The sequence below is a fragment of the Manis javanica genome, chromosome 10 (genome assembly GCF_040802235.1).
Source record: "Manis javanica isolate MJ-LG chromosome 10, MJ_LKY, whole genome shotgun sequence".
Classification (NCBI taxonomy): domain Eukaryota; kingdom Metazoa; phylum Chordata; class Mammalia; order Pholidota; family Manidae; genus Manis; species Manis javanica.
This window is the reverse complement of record NC_133165.1, coordinates 94808904-94824604: the sequence shown is the minus strand read 5'-3', so window position 1 is coordinate 94824604 and position 15701 is coordinate 94808904. Positions and strand designations below refer to the sequence as shown.

At 37.6% G+C, this 15701-nt stretch overlaps 1 protein-coding gene across 4 annotated transcripts in view; it reads left to right on the top strand.

The window, feature by feature from the left end:
* Positions 1–15701, top strand: part of CEP83 (centrosomal protein 83) — a 176987-nt gene that overhangs the window by 147113 nt on the left and 14173 nt on the right. For 3 of the 4 annotated variants that reach the window (XM_073213624.1, XM_073213625.1, XM_073213626.1), the window contains 3 exons: positions 4055–4130; positions 6036–6193; positions 7802–7931. In XM_073213624.1, the coding sequence (XP_073069725.1) occupies positions 4055–4130; positions 6036–6193; positions 7802–7931 (364 nt within the window). The remainder of the gene's footprint in view (positions 1–4054; positions 4131–6035; positions 6194–7801; positions 7932–15701) is intronic. The other variant, XR_012121525.1, reaches the window with a different exon arrangement.

The window sequence follows — 15701 nt, the reverse complement described above, 5'->3', positions numbered from 1 at the left end:
CTGTGCTCTTTTTAGGAGTGCTCCCAGCTAGAGCAGTCCCTGTAAGATGCCCTGTAGAGGTGGTTGGTGGGAAGCAAATTCCTTCACCTTTTGCTTGTCTGGGAATTGTTTAATCCCGCCAACATATTTAAATGATAGTCATGCTGGATACAGTATCCTTTGTTCAAGGCCCTTCTGTTTCATTGCATTAAATATATCATGCCATTCTCTTCTGGCCTGTAGGGTTTCTGTGAAGAAGTCTGATGTTAGCCTGATAGGTTTTCCTTTATAGGTGACCTTTTTCTCTCTAGCTGCCTTTAAAACTCTTTCCTTGTCCTTGATCTTTGCCATTTTAATTATTATGTGTCTTGGTGTTGTCCTCCTTGAATCCTTTCTGTTGGGGGTTCTGTGTATTTCCATGGTCTGTTCCATTATTTCCTCCCCCAGTTTGGGGAAGTTTTCAGCAATTATTTATTTAAAGACACTTTCTTTCCCTTTTCCTGTCTCTCCTTCTTCTTGTACCCTTATAATATGGATATTGTTCCTTTTGGATTGGTCACATAGTTCTCTTTAGTATTGTTTCGTTCCTGGAGATCCTTTTGTCTCTCTCTCTGTCAGCTTCTATGTGTTCCTGTTCTTTGGTTTCTATTCCTTCAATGGCCTCTTGCATCGTATCCATTCTGCTTATAAATCCTTCGAGGGTTGGTTTCACTTCTGTGACTTCCTTCCTGACATCTCTGATCTCCCTCCGGAGTTCATCCCATTGCTCTTGCATTTTTCTCTGCATCTCCGTCAGCATGTTCATGATTTTTATTTTAAATTCTTTTTCAGTAAGACTGGTTAGGTCTGTCTCCTGTGGTGTTGTCTCTGTTATCTTGGTCTGCCTGAAATTTTGCCTTTTCATCGCAATAGAGGTAGTTTGCAGAGCTAGCACGGGTGATGGCTAGAAGAACTTCCCTTCTTGTTGGTTTATGGCCTTCCTCTCCTGGGAGAACAGCGACCTCTAGTGGCTTGTGCTGTCCAGCTGTGCGCAGACAGAGCTTCTGCTTCCTGCCTGGCTGCAATGGAGTTTATCTCTGGTGTTGCTGTGGTCGTGACCTGTCTCCGGCTGCTGCTCCAAAATGGTGGAGCTCCTTTGGAGGGGGAGTGGCCGGGAAGCTGTTTATCTCTGTACGGGGCCTCCGTGCTCCCTGCTGCCCAGGGAGTTAGAGTGCCCAGAGATCCCCAGATTCCCTGCCTCTGGACTAAGTGTCCTACCCTGCCCCTTTAAGACTTCCAAAAAGCACTCTCCAAACCAAAACAACAACAACAACAACAAAAAAAAATTTGACCAATAATTAAAAAAAAGAAAACCGCACGATTTTCTCTGTCCTCAGGTGCCAGTCTCAGGCACCTGCTCACCGGTCTTGCTGCCCTCTTTCCCTAGTATTGGGGTCCCTGTCCCTTTAAGACTTTCAAAAAGTACTTGCCAAAAAAAAAAAAAAAAATGGCTGCTCCCGTTTCTTTGTTCTGTGGCGTCAGCCTCAGGCTCCCGCTCACTGGTCCTGCCGCCCTGTTTCCCTAGTATCCAGGACCCCACGCATGCACTGTGTCTGTGCTCTGGTCCCGATGACTGGGGCTGGGTGTTCAGCAGTCCTGGGTTCCTTCTTCCTTCCTGCTGACTCCTCTCCTCCCGCCGGGATCTGGGGGGAGGGGCGCTCGGGTCCCTCCTGGCCGCGGCTTGTTTCTGACCCCCTTCGCGAGGCGCTGAGTACTCGCAGGTGTGGATGTGGTCTCGATGTTGTCCTGTGGCCTCTGGTGTCTATTTTAGGAAGAGTTGTCTTTGTTATATTTTCATAGATATATGTGGTTTTGGGAGGAGATTTCTGCTGCTCTACTCACGCCACCATCTTGGCTCCGCCTCTCCATGAGTCCTTTCTTAACTGGGACTTGTTTCTTACTGATTTACCAAGTTAATCCAAAATCTTGACCAGAACTAAGATACACTTGGGGCCTAACTTTTCTGATTTTGTACCTGAGCTAGAACCAGTGTTCTGTTCTTTATTTTCATCTTCGTGATTTTGTAGAAGGAAACCTTTATTTTGGTATCATTAATCTACAATTACATGAGAAACATTATGTTTACTAGAGTCCCCCCATAACCAATTCCCCCCCACAAACGCCATTACAGTCACTGTCCATCAGCACAGTAAGATTCTGTAGAATCACTACTTGTCCTGTCTGTGTTGTACAGCCCTCCCCGTGGCCCCCCCTACATTATACATGCTAATTGTAATGACCTCTGGAAGGAAACCTTTTTGATCTCAGTAACCTAAAAGCATTAAGTTAACAATATTCATAAACAGTTAAGGGAGAAATGCACAGAAAATTTGATAGAGTATTAATAACTGTTGACCCCCGATCCATATGGGTGTGAACTACACAGGTCCATTTTTATGTGGCTTTTTAAAAATAAGTATGTTGGAAAATTTTTTGGATATTTGCAGCAATTTGAAAAGGAATTTTTTCTCACTTCATTTGTAAGAGTACAGTATATAACTTATAAGATCCAAAATATGTCTTAATCGGTGGTATATGTTAATAGTAAGGCTTCTGGTTATCAGTGAGCTATTAGTAATTAAATTTGGGACAGTTAAAAGTTACAGATGAATTTTCAACATGGGTTTTGGCACCCTTAATGCCTGTGTTGTTTAAAGGTCAGCTGTACCTAGACCAATGAGATAGGAGTGTGACTGATACTGTCAAAGAAACCAAGGAAGCCCTCTTCCTTTAGATCCATTGATTCTGGCATTTGTATGTAAATACCTCAGGAAGCCATGGGTCTCATGGTTTCTTCCATGTCATGTTGTCCAATCATTTTACACATTTAAACATCATATCCAAGATCTGGATTCATTCAGTCCATCAATACATATTTATTGAATTACTAATGTTTAAAGCTCAGCCCTGGACCCTTAAGAATATTGTCTTCCCAATAAGTAGTTCTAACTGGGTTGATAAGACATGTTAATCGTATAATCAATAAATTATAAATACCAAATCAATTATATTGAGAATAAGTGTATGAAGGATTTTTAAAAGGGAGCATTTTAGGGCCTCTCCTTCTAACCTGGTTAGCTTAGTCTTCCTCGTGAAGTTAGTCATTTAGTCACCAGATATGCTCTCCATTTTAAGACTCTGGCTGAAGATGTATCATTCCTTTTGAAGAGGACACAAATTGTGTAAGCGTTCATTCAGCTCAGGGATAAAAGCTCATTATATGTTTTACAGAATACAGTATGGTGCCATGTACCAGACAGTTTTATTTTAAATCTGGAATTTAAAATCACTAACACTGTAGGACAATGGAGTGTGGGGCAGGGGAACAATTACTTGGGCATGAGAAAACCTGGGTCCTGTCTTCCTTTGGCTGCTTGGCAGCTGTGTGGTTGGGCCTAACTTCAATCTCTTCATCAGTAAAATTGGAATAATAATATGACTCTGTTTACTTTCATAGAATTATTATAAGAAATTACTACAGTTAAAATTGGCCAGCCATATTAAGTGCTTGTTACACTGCAGACATCATGGTAGGCATTAAGGATGTATTTAGGAGCTCCGTAACCTGGTACAATGAAGGTGAAGTAGCAGTGTATCTGAAAGCATTTTGTAATTGTGAAATTCTGTATGATTGTAAGATGGCTTCTAAACTGGACTACTTTCTGATGCCTTAATGACATATATGCACTCTTCCATTTGATGTGACTTTTCCCTGTGTTTATCAGCATCCTACCCATGAGATTTCTATCTGCATGTAGCCGCTGCTTGTCTTCCTAGACAGACTTGATTTCTCATCTTTTCTGTGCCCATAGTTTGTACATTTTTTGTATAGCAAAAGCAGAAATTTATGTCATACTTTAGTTATATGTGAATATATCTTACCTGCTTGAAGTCAGAAATCTTCATTGTTGTACTTTCACTTTGCATAGCACAATGCTTGATTGTCAACATGGGCACTCAATAAGATGATTGTCTGATTCACTGAACTATATCAACTGTGGGTTCTTAATCTCTTTTGTTGGGTTGTGATTTTTAGGTTAAAACTTGAACAACAAATTGTGAATATTGAAAATGTAGAGAAAGAAAAAAATGAAAATTCTGATCTGAAACAGGTATGATTTTACTTTTTAACTACTTTAAATTCGTTTTGAATCTCTATAGGAATTTTATGTATTTGTATTTTAAAAATACAGTCAATATAATTGGTAATATATTGATAAGATTGATACATAAAGGTAAAGTGCTTAAACCTCTTTAAGCCCAAAATTAGTAAGCTTTGTTAACTGCTATTTTTCTTAAGAAATTTATATGCTGTGACCCATAATGAACTTTTTAAAATTATAGTTTAAAGAACAATATTTTGATATCTGAAATTTAAAAAACTGATCAGAAAGATCACCAGGTTTTAAGTGATTTTTGTGATTGCCTTATAACTTTACATTTCCTCTCATGAGCTATTTCTTATCATATCCCTGTGAAATCTTAGAGTGGTATTTATGGAAGGAGATTTATATTTTAATATAAGTTGTTTGGGTTCAGGAAAGATTATATGGGTAAAATACAGAGGAGTGTTGTTTCCTCAATTCTGTCTTCTTTTTTGTTTAAAGATAAGAAGCAGTGGAGATTCCATCTTTAGTATTTATGCTTGCATACTGGCTGGCATTGCTTTGTATATGCAGTTATGTGTCTAAAACTCAACTAGGAGGGTATAATGGTCGATTCTCTAAGAGAAGTTATCTCGTATCATTGGCATTGGGCTTTCATTCTGTAGATATGGAGAAGCATTGAGCTGTTTGAAGGTTACTTGTTTAGTCAGCTATAATACAGATTTAATATTTACAACTCTAATTAAAAGTAAACACTGAATAGTTCTTCCCAAAGAAATTCGTTCTAAAATAGAAATCTGAGACATAACCATTTTATTTTTTCTCCTGACAGTTGCTCTTGGACATATACAGTCCTGTCTTATTTGACTTTGCCACCATTGGGAAATAATGAAGTTACTTCCCATTTATTTAGTTTAGGACATAAAGAATCTGGTTCTTTTGACTCTTACGCTTAAGTCTCATAACGAGTTCTTTTGATCCCAGGTTTCTTGATTGTCTGCCTCCAAATGTCTCTTAGAGAATGGCTAAGAGAGGTAAAAGAACGTGAAAGAAAAATGAGGATTTGTTTATTAATTGCTAAAATGCCTTGTGGGGGAAGTAGATGTAGCTGTGTCCCAAATGAAGATTATTTGGATATAATTTAAAAGCAATGGGAATCTTCATAGCCTGTTAATCTGTAACTAGATAATTAGCTACTTTTCATGAGAAGTACTTCCAGATTAAAGGTAAATTGGGATGGAGAAGAAGCCTGAGTGACATTTCATGGTTGGATGAATGGCTCTGTAGGCCAAGGGATCTCTGGCATTTGTTGGATTTCTCAGAGCATCTTTCCTTTGCCCAGTGCTGGATGTGTAGAATGCTTAGAAACCACTTAAAGAAATGTAAGAGTGATCCATCCTGTATTTGTGATTCCTGACTATTCAGAAAGCAGAACTCCTAGAACGGTTGCTAATCACAGGGTACATGGGCATGGGAGAACCGATTTCCTTAGCAGCTTTCCCAGCCAAGCAGCTTTTGAAACCTGTCCTTTCCCAGGAGGTTAGAGGAGACTGAAGTCCAATAGGAGACTCTCTAATAGTTGGCCTCTCCTCTTCTCACTTTCCTGCTCCCCTAATAATCCTTCCCACTCCCAAAACATCTTCTGCCTGTTTTTTGTTTACTTTTGGAAGAGGGGAGTGGACTCACTGGCAGACTGAGGAATATGGTTCTTGATAGTTTCTGGTCACAGTAAGAAGTGATCCTTTGTTTATAGACGCTAATGCTGCTGTTTATTATTTCATTTCATGGTGTCCTCAAGGGCACATCAGCTGGGTGAGGTATTGGTGAGGAATGATGCTTAGTATCCTCTGCCTCTCTCATACTTTGTTGCATTTGTTTAGTGGCCTTATGTTTCTTTTCTTGTCTTTTAAGCAAATCAGTGGTTTGCAGATCCAAGTGACCTCACTTGCACAGTCAGAGAATGATTTGTTGAATTCAAACCAAATACTGAAGGAAATGGTGGAGAGGTTAAAACAAGAATGCCGCAATTTAAGAAGCCAAGCTGAGAAAGTGCAACTAGAAATTGAAAAGTAGAGTTTGTTCTTTTTTATGTACAAACTGTCTCTTCTTTCTGCTGTATTATATATAGTCCTTTTAATGATGATCCCAATGTTGAGTGTGTTTTGGGAACTGGTTACAAATACCCTTGGGCAGTGTATAGTGGTCTTAGGAAATGTACTTTCTAGAAAATGAGCGCTATGGACTCTTGTTAAAAAAAAAGCCTTTTTAGGGAAGAAGAGAAAATTCTGCCTGACCACAGAATTCTGAGTACCTTTGAAGAACTTCTTTATTCACTGAATAAACCAATCCATTAATATATTTTTTTACTTCAAGTATCTAAATTGTTCTTCTGAATGCTAGAGAACAGAAATATTTTTTTGATGTGCAAAACTTACTTCCTAGAATTAGAACTGTGATCTCTTGGATTTTCCATTTAAAAAGCTCATTTATTTGTTTATATTTTTTGGCCTTGAAACTCGTTAGTACTTAGTATAGTAAACTGGCAGGGAGATGGTTTTGGTGATATTCAAAATTGTTTATTCTCTGGAAATTTTTACTTAGATATGGTAGGAAACTACTATTTTATATTTGCTTTTATCTTTATTACATGTTAGTATTTTAAGTTTTTATTTGATTATACAGAACATTCTTCTCAAATTTTTTCTTCTGAATACCTTACCACATAAAACTTTTTTTCCTTCAGTTTTTGTTTTTTATATTGTAAGACTTGTCCATGGTTTCATATATGCCACTGAATTTCAAGAAAAGGAAGTAAGCAAGATATTTGTCCACAATGAGGTGTGACATTCCACAGGCTCCAAGTTATATTGCTAAGATTTTTGCAAAAAAATGGAAATTTGTATCTTAGAATCCTAAAGTGTTTGAAATATGCTTAAGAATTCCAGTGACAGTATATCTGACAAACTTAAGTAATTCATCACTGGTTTCAGAATGTAACTCAAAATTTGAAAGCAGAAAATAGCTGGACTAAGTAAGGATCATTAGAATGCAATTTCAGTCCCAGCTATAACACTAAAAACCTGTATGACCTTAGGCATGTAATCTGACTTTTCAGGATTTGTGAATCTCATTTGTATTGCCTATAGTAATGATACAAAATCAGAAGAGTTTTAAAGATATATGTTGTTATGATGTTAACTTAAAATATCATTTATATGAATTTTACTCTCTCCAGAAAACATGCTGCATTAAGACTTGATATCTGGATTAATTTTTTAACTAGTTTTATTAGGCCCAGTTTTTATGGCTTGGTGTAGTTGTTACAGTTTAAAACTGGTTATCAAGTGTTTGTCCTGGTGTTAAGTAGGTGTAAGTCTTTAAGCAAGTTAGTTAACTGCTGTAAGCCTCAGTTTCCTCATCTATAAAATGGGGAAGATAACTGAAGGGGTTGTTGTGAAGAATACATGATGTAGTACACATTCTGTTCTAAGCACTTGCCTGACTCATGGGAAGTACTCAGTAATGATAGTATTAGCAGATATGTAGCTGTGCATCAATATGTGCAGTTGGATATTTAAGGATATGGTGAAGCAGGTAGTAAGTTTGATGACAGTTGCAATAATATGTAGTTAATTTTAAGAGTTGACTTCCATGTTCTGCATACATTCTTCTGACAGGACATTGGAAGAGAAACAAGTACAGTGGTTGGAAGAAAAGCATAAGCTTCATGAACGTATGACTGACAGAGAAGAAAAATATAATCAAGCTAAAGAGAAACTGCAGCGAGCTGCAATTGCTCAAAAAAAGGCAAGTGGTTCTTATTAAAGTAATTTCTACTCAATAAAACATAACTACTTTAGGAAAATAAACGTTATAATTAAAACATTTTAGTTGTATGTTTAATTTTAAATTTAAATGTAACATTTTGCTGTCAACCTTGCAGAGATAAATCGGGGAAGTACAAAGTGCTCAATAGGTTTATTCCTAAATTTTGTGTTCAAGTCAGTATTTCAGAGCTGATATGCAAATTCCTACAGAGATGATGTTTTTGATTGATGGAATTTCTTGACCAGCCTGTACAAGACTTATTTAACTCATTCTGCACTTAAATTACAGGGTGATTAGGTCTATTTCAACTGTGCTTAACTATTAGGTGTACCATCATTTTTGTGGTTAACATGCTTTTTTGTTTCCAACACAGAAATATAGGAGCAGATATCTCGTTGCCCCAGCAGGAGGAACTAGGACTTCTCCTCATCTCTCAAACAGCCATGTTAGTTCCCACAGCCATGATCCTTTCAAGTTTCACTTTTACAGGCATATTTTCTCCAGAACCTAAAAACTGTTTTCTTGGAAATAGTCCAGGGCATCATGGAAATCAAGCAAATCAGATGATTCGTCTAAGTCAGTGTTTTACTTTCTTTCTACCTCAACAAACCAGGGCATGACACCATCAGTAACTGTGACTCACTGTAGCAGTGACTCGGCAAGTATTTTCAACAAGATTAGCCAGTGGGGGACAGGGGGTTGGTTAATATAAAAAACCTCCACAAATGATTTGTTGTGTCTCCATCTGATAAGTTCTCTTACTGGTGGCATTTGTTGTGGGGAGGTGAGGAGATCTGAGATGAGAAGAAGGTGCTTCCAGGCATAGACACACCAGTATCTTAATGTTTGTGTGTTTATTGGCAAGGTTAGGTGTTCATATTTGCATAAGAAAAGAGAACTGTGTATCAGTTAAATATTCTAAATTTGGAAACCAAGGACACAGTCCCTACTCACATGTTTATGTAGATGTGACTGCCAAAAGCAACCTGATAAGCTGGAACAACATCATGAGAAGTCTTCCCCACTTTTTGTGGTTTCTGAATAGTGCTTTTCTCTTCCCATAATGATAAAAATAGTATAACATTGAGATTAGAAAACAGCAGTTACTACCTAGAAATCCTGGTGTTTCATATTCAAATATAAACACTTGTGCTGTTTGCTTGCTTGTTTTTCACCTTCTATGTCACTTTCTTTCTGTCCATGTAAGTACTGGGCAGTGTATGGGTTTTGGGATTTCAGTGAAGTTTTATGGCTTAGAAAAATCTCGGAAATCCTATTTATGCTTATCTGTACTGTTGGAAGCCTAGAAATATATGAAGCCATACCTTAGCTAAAAATCACTTGAAATTATGAGTTAGTTTTATCTTTCACAGAGAAACTTTATGTTGAGGTTTTAGAGATAAGTGTCTTAGAGATCAGATTCTAATTATGTATTGAGGTTGGTTTGGGTTGAGTTCTTTTGGAGCAAAAGTGACATCCAGTGGTGAGAGGGATTATCAGCTAATCATAGGTACACCAGAAAGAGGGGAGAAGGTGATACTTTAAGAAACCCGAAAAATAACCTTTCATTAGAATTATGACCTAGGATGAATTTTTTTTTCTACTGAACTACTTGCCAAATGGTGGGTTTGAACATAGTAAATAACAACATCGCTTTTAAAATGTGATCTGTGGACTATGATAGGAAATTGTTAAGATCAATTCAGTGAATAATATGACCCAGAGCTGTCCTGTGTGGGGTGCTGCTCTAGAGGCTTACAGCTTCACATCAAAGTAGAAAAGCAGACAGTATATGTAACATAAAAATACTATAAAAAGTATAAAATTTTATGTAATTTTAGAGCTGAAAGGAAATTTAACCCTTTCCTATTCAAGTTAAAGACTTGAATGCTCCTATATGAAAATTTTGGCTATATGGTTATATAAATAAAATTCATAAGAGTGCAACAGACTTTTTAGGTTCTTTAAGTGACATACAACAGTCACAACTTTCTTACACAGTAAGACTTAAAACAAATCACAGAATTTTAACTCTAGGGCAGAAATCGTAATCCTTTAGAGTTATTTTCCTGTAAGTGGTTCCTAAAACTGGGGAGTAGCTAGCAGCTTTGTTTTTTACCCCCAGGCTTACTGCCATCTGAGTATGTTTGTTTACAACTCCAAGCTCCTAAGCACAAAGCTTATGTCGTTTTTGGTAAGTTGTTTTTTGGTAGATCCCTTTTGTAATGATGCCTTACTGAATGATTTGTTTGGTAAAGCTTGACCAGGTATCTTGTTTTGGGGTGCCCTTCTGTGATTGGTCATTTTTTGTATATTTTCCCTCACATGTTGAAGTATGAGCATGAAGAAAGGGCTCTTGGTATGAGCACAGTGAATTGTGCTTTTCCTTTTGAGGCACTTGAAATGACAACTTGTGATTTTTTTATTTGAAGATTTATCTGTATGAAATAATTCTTTGTTAAATGCTGTTATGAATGTTTTTTAAAAAAATGAACTGTCATCTTGAAGTTGTGAAATATCTATTGAATATGTTGTGTGGCCTAGCATTATGTTATTATAAACTGAGAAGAAAATAAGAAGCCATGATTAATTCCTGCCCTTGCTGACCACCTGGAGAAGTAAGCCAACAGGCAGTACCTACGGAATGCAGCCAGTCACTGCCAGGGGGTCTGCACGGGCACTCACATTTGAGAACTGTGCCAGAGACAAGAGAGCCTAGAGATAGGGAGACCAGTTAGGGAGCTATAATAATAAACTTAAAATGGGGTAAGAAGTCTAGAAATTGGACTTGTGATATAGAAATGAAGGTGAAGGATGACTCCTTAGATGTATTTTGAAGGGAAAAAACTTTAGAATATGGTGCTAAGAAAGAAAAATATGAAATAGTTTAGCTGTGAGAGTTGTAATAATGGACTGAAGAACTTGGGTCCAAATTTGAAGAGTAGAAAAAGAAGATACATGACTAAACACATGTCAGATATGAAGTGATGGCAGTGCATCCATATATTCATATCCCAGCCTGTTAAGTGAAGATACTTGGTAGATAACTAGAAATAATGGAATGTAAAGCATGGAGATCAGTAATTCAGATTAGAGATATATAATTAGACACTTGAGATTTTGGAAATGATTGAAGAATAAAAGGACTAAGAATTCAGTTGACTTGGAAAGAGGAACTGGATTTGGTAGAAAAGTATAGGCTGTAGTGTGGTATAGAAGCCACAGGAAAAGAAAGGTATCAGAGACAAATGGTCAGTGAGCCTAAATTTGGCCAGAAGGTAGCAAAAGGGGGATCCCATGGAGCTAGAGGGTATTATGCTCAGTGAAATAAGCCAGGTGGAGAAAGACAAGTACCAAATGATTTCACTCATATGTGGAATATAAGAACAAAGGAAAACTGAAGGAACAAACAGCATCAGAATCACAGAACCCAAGAATGGACTAGCAGTTACCAAAGGGAAAGGGACTGGGGAGGATGGGTGGGAAGGTGGGGGGGGATAAGAGCGGGAAAAAGAAGGAGGGCATTACGATTAGCATGTATAGTGCGTGGGGGGGCATGGGGAGGGCTGCGCAACACAGAGAAGACAAGTAGTGATTTTACAGCACCTTACTACGCAGATGGACAGTGACTGTGAAAGGGTATGTGGGGGAGACTTGGTGAAGGGAGGAGCCTAGTAAATATAATGTTCTTCATGTAATTGTAGATTAATGATACCAAAAAAAGGGGGGGGTGGTCCCAGCTTTGATTCTTTCTGTGGTATTCTTCTGCTTTTCTATTACTCCTTTGTAATATTTGTACCACTGAGGCATCCATTGACTATCCTGGAATTGTATTGGATTACTGAAGTCAGAATAATTCCTTACAGCCAATTTCCCCTCTGGACTTTCATTTCCTTCAGTACAATGTCATTTTTCCAGGTATTTAGGATTCAAACCTTTGATTCATCTTAGGGTCTTCCTTCCTCCACATGTAATCACTATATTAGTTTCTTAGGGCTGCTGTAGCAAATTACTATGAATTGGGTGGCTTAAAACATCCAGAATTTATTATCTCACAGTTCTGAAGGTTGGAAGTCCAAAATCAAGTTGCTGGCAGAGCCAGGCTTCCTCCAAAGGCTCTGGGGGAGGATGTGTCCCACATCTCTCATAGCTTCCGGAAGTTACTAGAAATCCTTGGTGTTCCTTGATTTGTAGACCGATCACCTCAGTGATATGCCTCCATCATCTTATTGTGTTCTCCCTGTATATTTGTGTCTCTATATAGATTTCCCTCTTTATAAGGCTACTAGTCATTTGGGCTTTAGGGCCCACTCTAATCCCTAACAGAACTTCATATTAACTTGATTATATCTGTAAAGACCCTTTTTTCCAAATAAGGTCACTCTGGAGTGTTTTCTAACACTAACAACCAATTTTCTAATTCTCTGGACACCAACTGAGTATCTAACAATTTAGTTAAATTCTGATTAAATTCAGTTAAAATCAGATTCCACATATTCAAGAGTTCAGCCTCACAAGACTGCCTCCGTGTCAGATGCCAGGTCCTAAGCCACCTGTATTTCTGACCAACTAGCTATAAATTGGGTGTTCCCATCCCTCCTCAGGTTCCATAATTTGCTAGAATGGCTTTACAGAACTCAAAACATTTTACTTTCACTCACTGCTTTATTATAAAGGATACAACTAGGCATAGCTAAATAAAAGAGATGTACAGTGCAAGGTACAGAGTGGGAGGCCTGGGGCTTCCATGCCCTCTCTGGGTGTGCTATCCTTCTAGCAGATCAACGTGTTCACCAACCTGGAGTCTTTCTAGGTCTCCTTGTTCATGAGTTTTTATAGAAATAGATCTTTAGCTCTCTTCCCCTCCCAGAAGAGGAAGCTGGAGCTGAAATTTCCCAGCCTCTTATTACTTGGTCTTTCTGGTGATCAGCCCCATCTTGCAGCTATCTAGAGGCTCCACCCTACATTACCTCATCAGCGTAGTAGTGGAGTATTGGTCAGATTCTGGTATGTATTTTAAAGGCAGCGCTTACAGTGATTATAGGGTATGAAAAAGAGAAATCAAAGATGATAAAGACATTGAGCTTGATTGCCTGTTTAAAAGAGAGTTGTTATTTACTGCCATGGAAAGACTTTGGAAAGAATAAGTTTGGGGGAAAAATAAAGATGTTAACTTTGTTGTACATGTTAACTTTTTGAGATGCCCATTGGACTTCCATGTAGAGATGTTAAGTAAACTAGTTCAGGGAAGAAGACTGTACTAGACATAAAGATTTTAGGAGGCATCAGCACATAAATGGTATTGAAAAGCAATGGGATTAAATGAGGCCACCTAGAAAGTGAAGGAAGATTGAGAAAAGAATCGACTTGAGGATTCAGCTTTGAGGAATGCCAAAATTTAGAAGTTGAGATGATGAAGAGACTGACAAGGAATGGCCAGTGTGGTTGAAGGAGAACCAAGAAAGTATTGGATGCCGAGTGAAGAAAAATAAAAGTGAAGAAGGATCAGATGTGTCAAATGACATTGATAGTAAGGTGATAAAATATATAGTAGTAAAAAGACTAACAATTCATTTTGCTATGTGGTGATTGTTGTGGCTTTGTCAAGAGTAGTTTCTGTGCATAGTAGATATGCAAGCCTGCTTGAAGTGGAATATAGAGTTTGTCTAAGATGTTTTGTGAAGAATGGAGAAGTGGGGTAATAGCAAAGGAGGGTTGTAGCAAAGGAATCTGATTTTAACTGAATTTAATCAGAATTTAACTAAATTGTTAGATACTCAGTTGGTGTCTAGAGAATTAGAAAATTGGTTGTTAGTGTTAGAAAACACTCCGGAGTGACCTTATTTGGAAAAAAGGGTCTTTACACAAAGGCTTCTTTTAGAAGGGTTAAATTATAGATGATTCAGTGTGAGGAATATTGATGCAGGAGAAATAGGAGACAATTATAGGAATGATATCCTTTTATAGGCAGAAGGGCATTAGATTCAATTGAGAAGTGGAAGGGGTAGGAAGACAATACATCTGTTGTAACTGTAAAAAAAGACAAAAGATATGATTATACATTTCTTGTAAGCTGATAGATGTAGTGGAAATTCTCTACAGATTGCTACTATTTTGTCAGTACAAAAAGAATCTGGGTCATCAGCCCAGACTATGAAGAGTGAGGAGGTATTAGAACGATTTAAGGAAAGAGGAGAAGTTGTAGAAGAATGTTTAGAGTTTGGTAGAGTGATTGGATTAGGGAAATTAGTAGGATTGCCAGATAGCACTAGGACCCATTTGAAGTTAGTGGTGGTCAATTTAAGGTGAGATCACTCAGCATATTTGCGTGTGTGTTTGCCAACTATGTTGAGGACCTGCATAGGTCCAGGTATATTTAAGCAAAGTCGGAATTTTCCCAGGTGAGTTAAAAGGACAGAAACTTGAGTCAAGGTTAAGAGGGTATCTGCAAAGAAATGATTATAGTGATAGAGTCTAAGGCATTCATTGGCTCTTAGTCAACCACACAACCAAAGCTTTTTACTTCATTCTAGCTTAGTTCCTGGAAAATAGTAAGTGCTCAATACAGGTTGTTTTTACAATGATGAGGATGAGGATAACATTGTCTTGAACCCTGTCTTCAGGAAGCTTATCCCCAGGTTTGCCTCTTAAGAGGCAGACTTCAGAGTCTTTTTTTCTACGTTATGTAATTACTTTTATATTGACATATATACAGTAATTAAATGCACAAATTTTAGCATACAACCTGATGAATTTTGACATGTGTATATACTCATGTAACCATTGTCCAGATCAAAATATTAAACAGTCTCACTTTTCTCCCCATTTCACTCATTACCCCACTTCCCTCCCCTATGGTAACCACCAGTCTGTTCTCTGTGTTTGAGTCTATTTCTTTTTTGTTTGTTTGTTTGTATTATTTTTAGATTCCACATATGAGTGAAATCACAGTATTTGTCTTTCTCTGTCTGACTTATTTAATTTAACCCAATACCCTCTAGGTCCATCCCTGCCATTGCAAATGACAGGATTTCATTCTTTTTATGGCTGAGTAATATTCCATTTTGTATATATATCTTTCTTATCCATTCATCTATCAATGGACATTTAGGTTGTTTCCATATTTTGATTATAAATAATGTTGCAGTAAACACAGGAGTGCATGAATCTTTTTGGCTTAGTGATTTTGTTTTCCTTGTGTAAATTCCCAGCTATAGAATTGCTAGGGCATATGGCATTTATTTTAAGTTTTTTGAGAGACCTCTACTGCTCTCTGTAGTGGCTGCACCAATTGCAATCCCAGCAGCAGTATGGGACGGGGAGTCCCTTTTTTCCATGTTCTTGCCAATACTTGTCTCTTGTCTTGATGTTACCATGCTGACTGGTGTGAAGTGATGATATCTCATGGTGGTTTGGAGTTGTATCTCCCTCACATTTAGTGATATTGAGCATCTTTTCATATATCTATTGGCCACCTGTGTGTCATCTTTGGAAAATTCATGTCCTCTGCTCATTTTTTAAATTGGATTGTTTTTTTTTTTGTTGTTGAGTTGTATGAGTGTTTTACACATTTTGGTTATTAAGCCCTTATCAAATATATCATTTGCAAATATATTGTCCCATACAATATGTTGCCTTTTCATTTTGTTGGCGGTTTCCTTTGCCTTACAGAAACTTCTTAGTTTCATTTAGTCCCATTTATTTTTGCTTTTATTTCTCCTGCCTGAAGAGACCTATCCAGAACAAAGT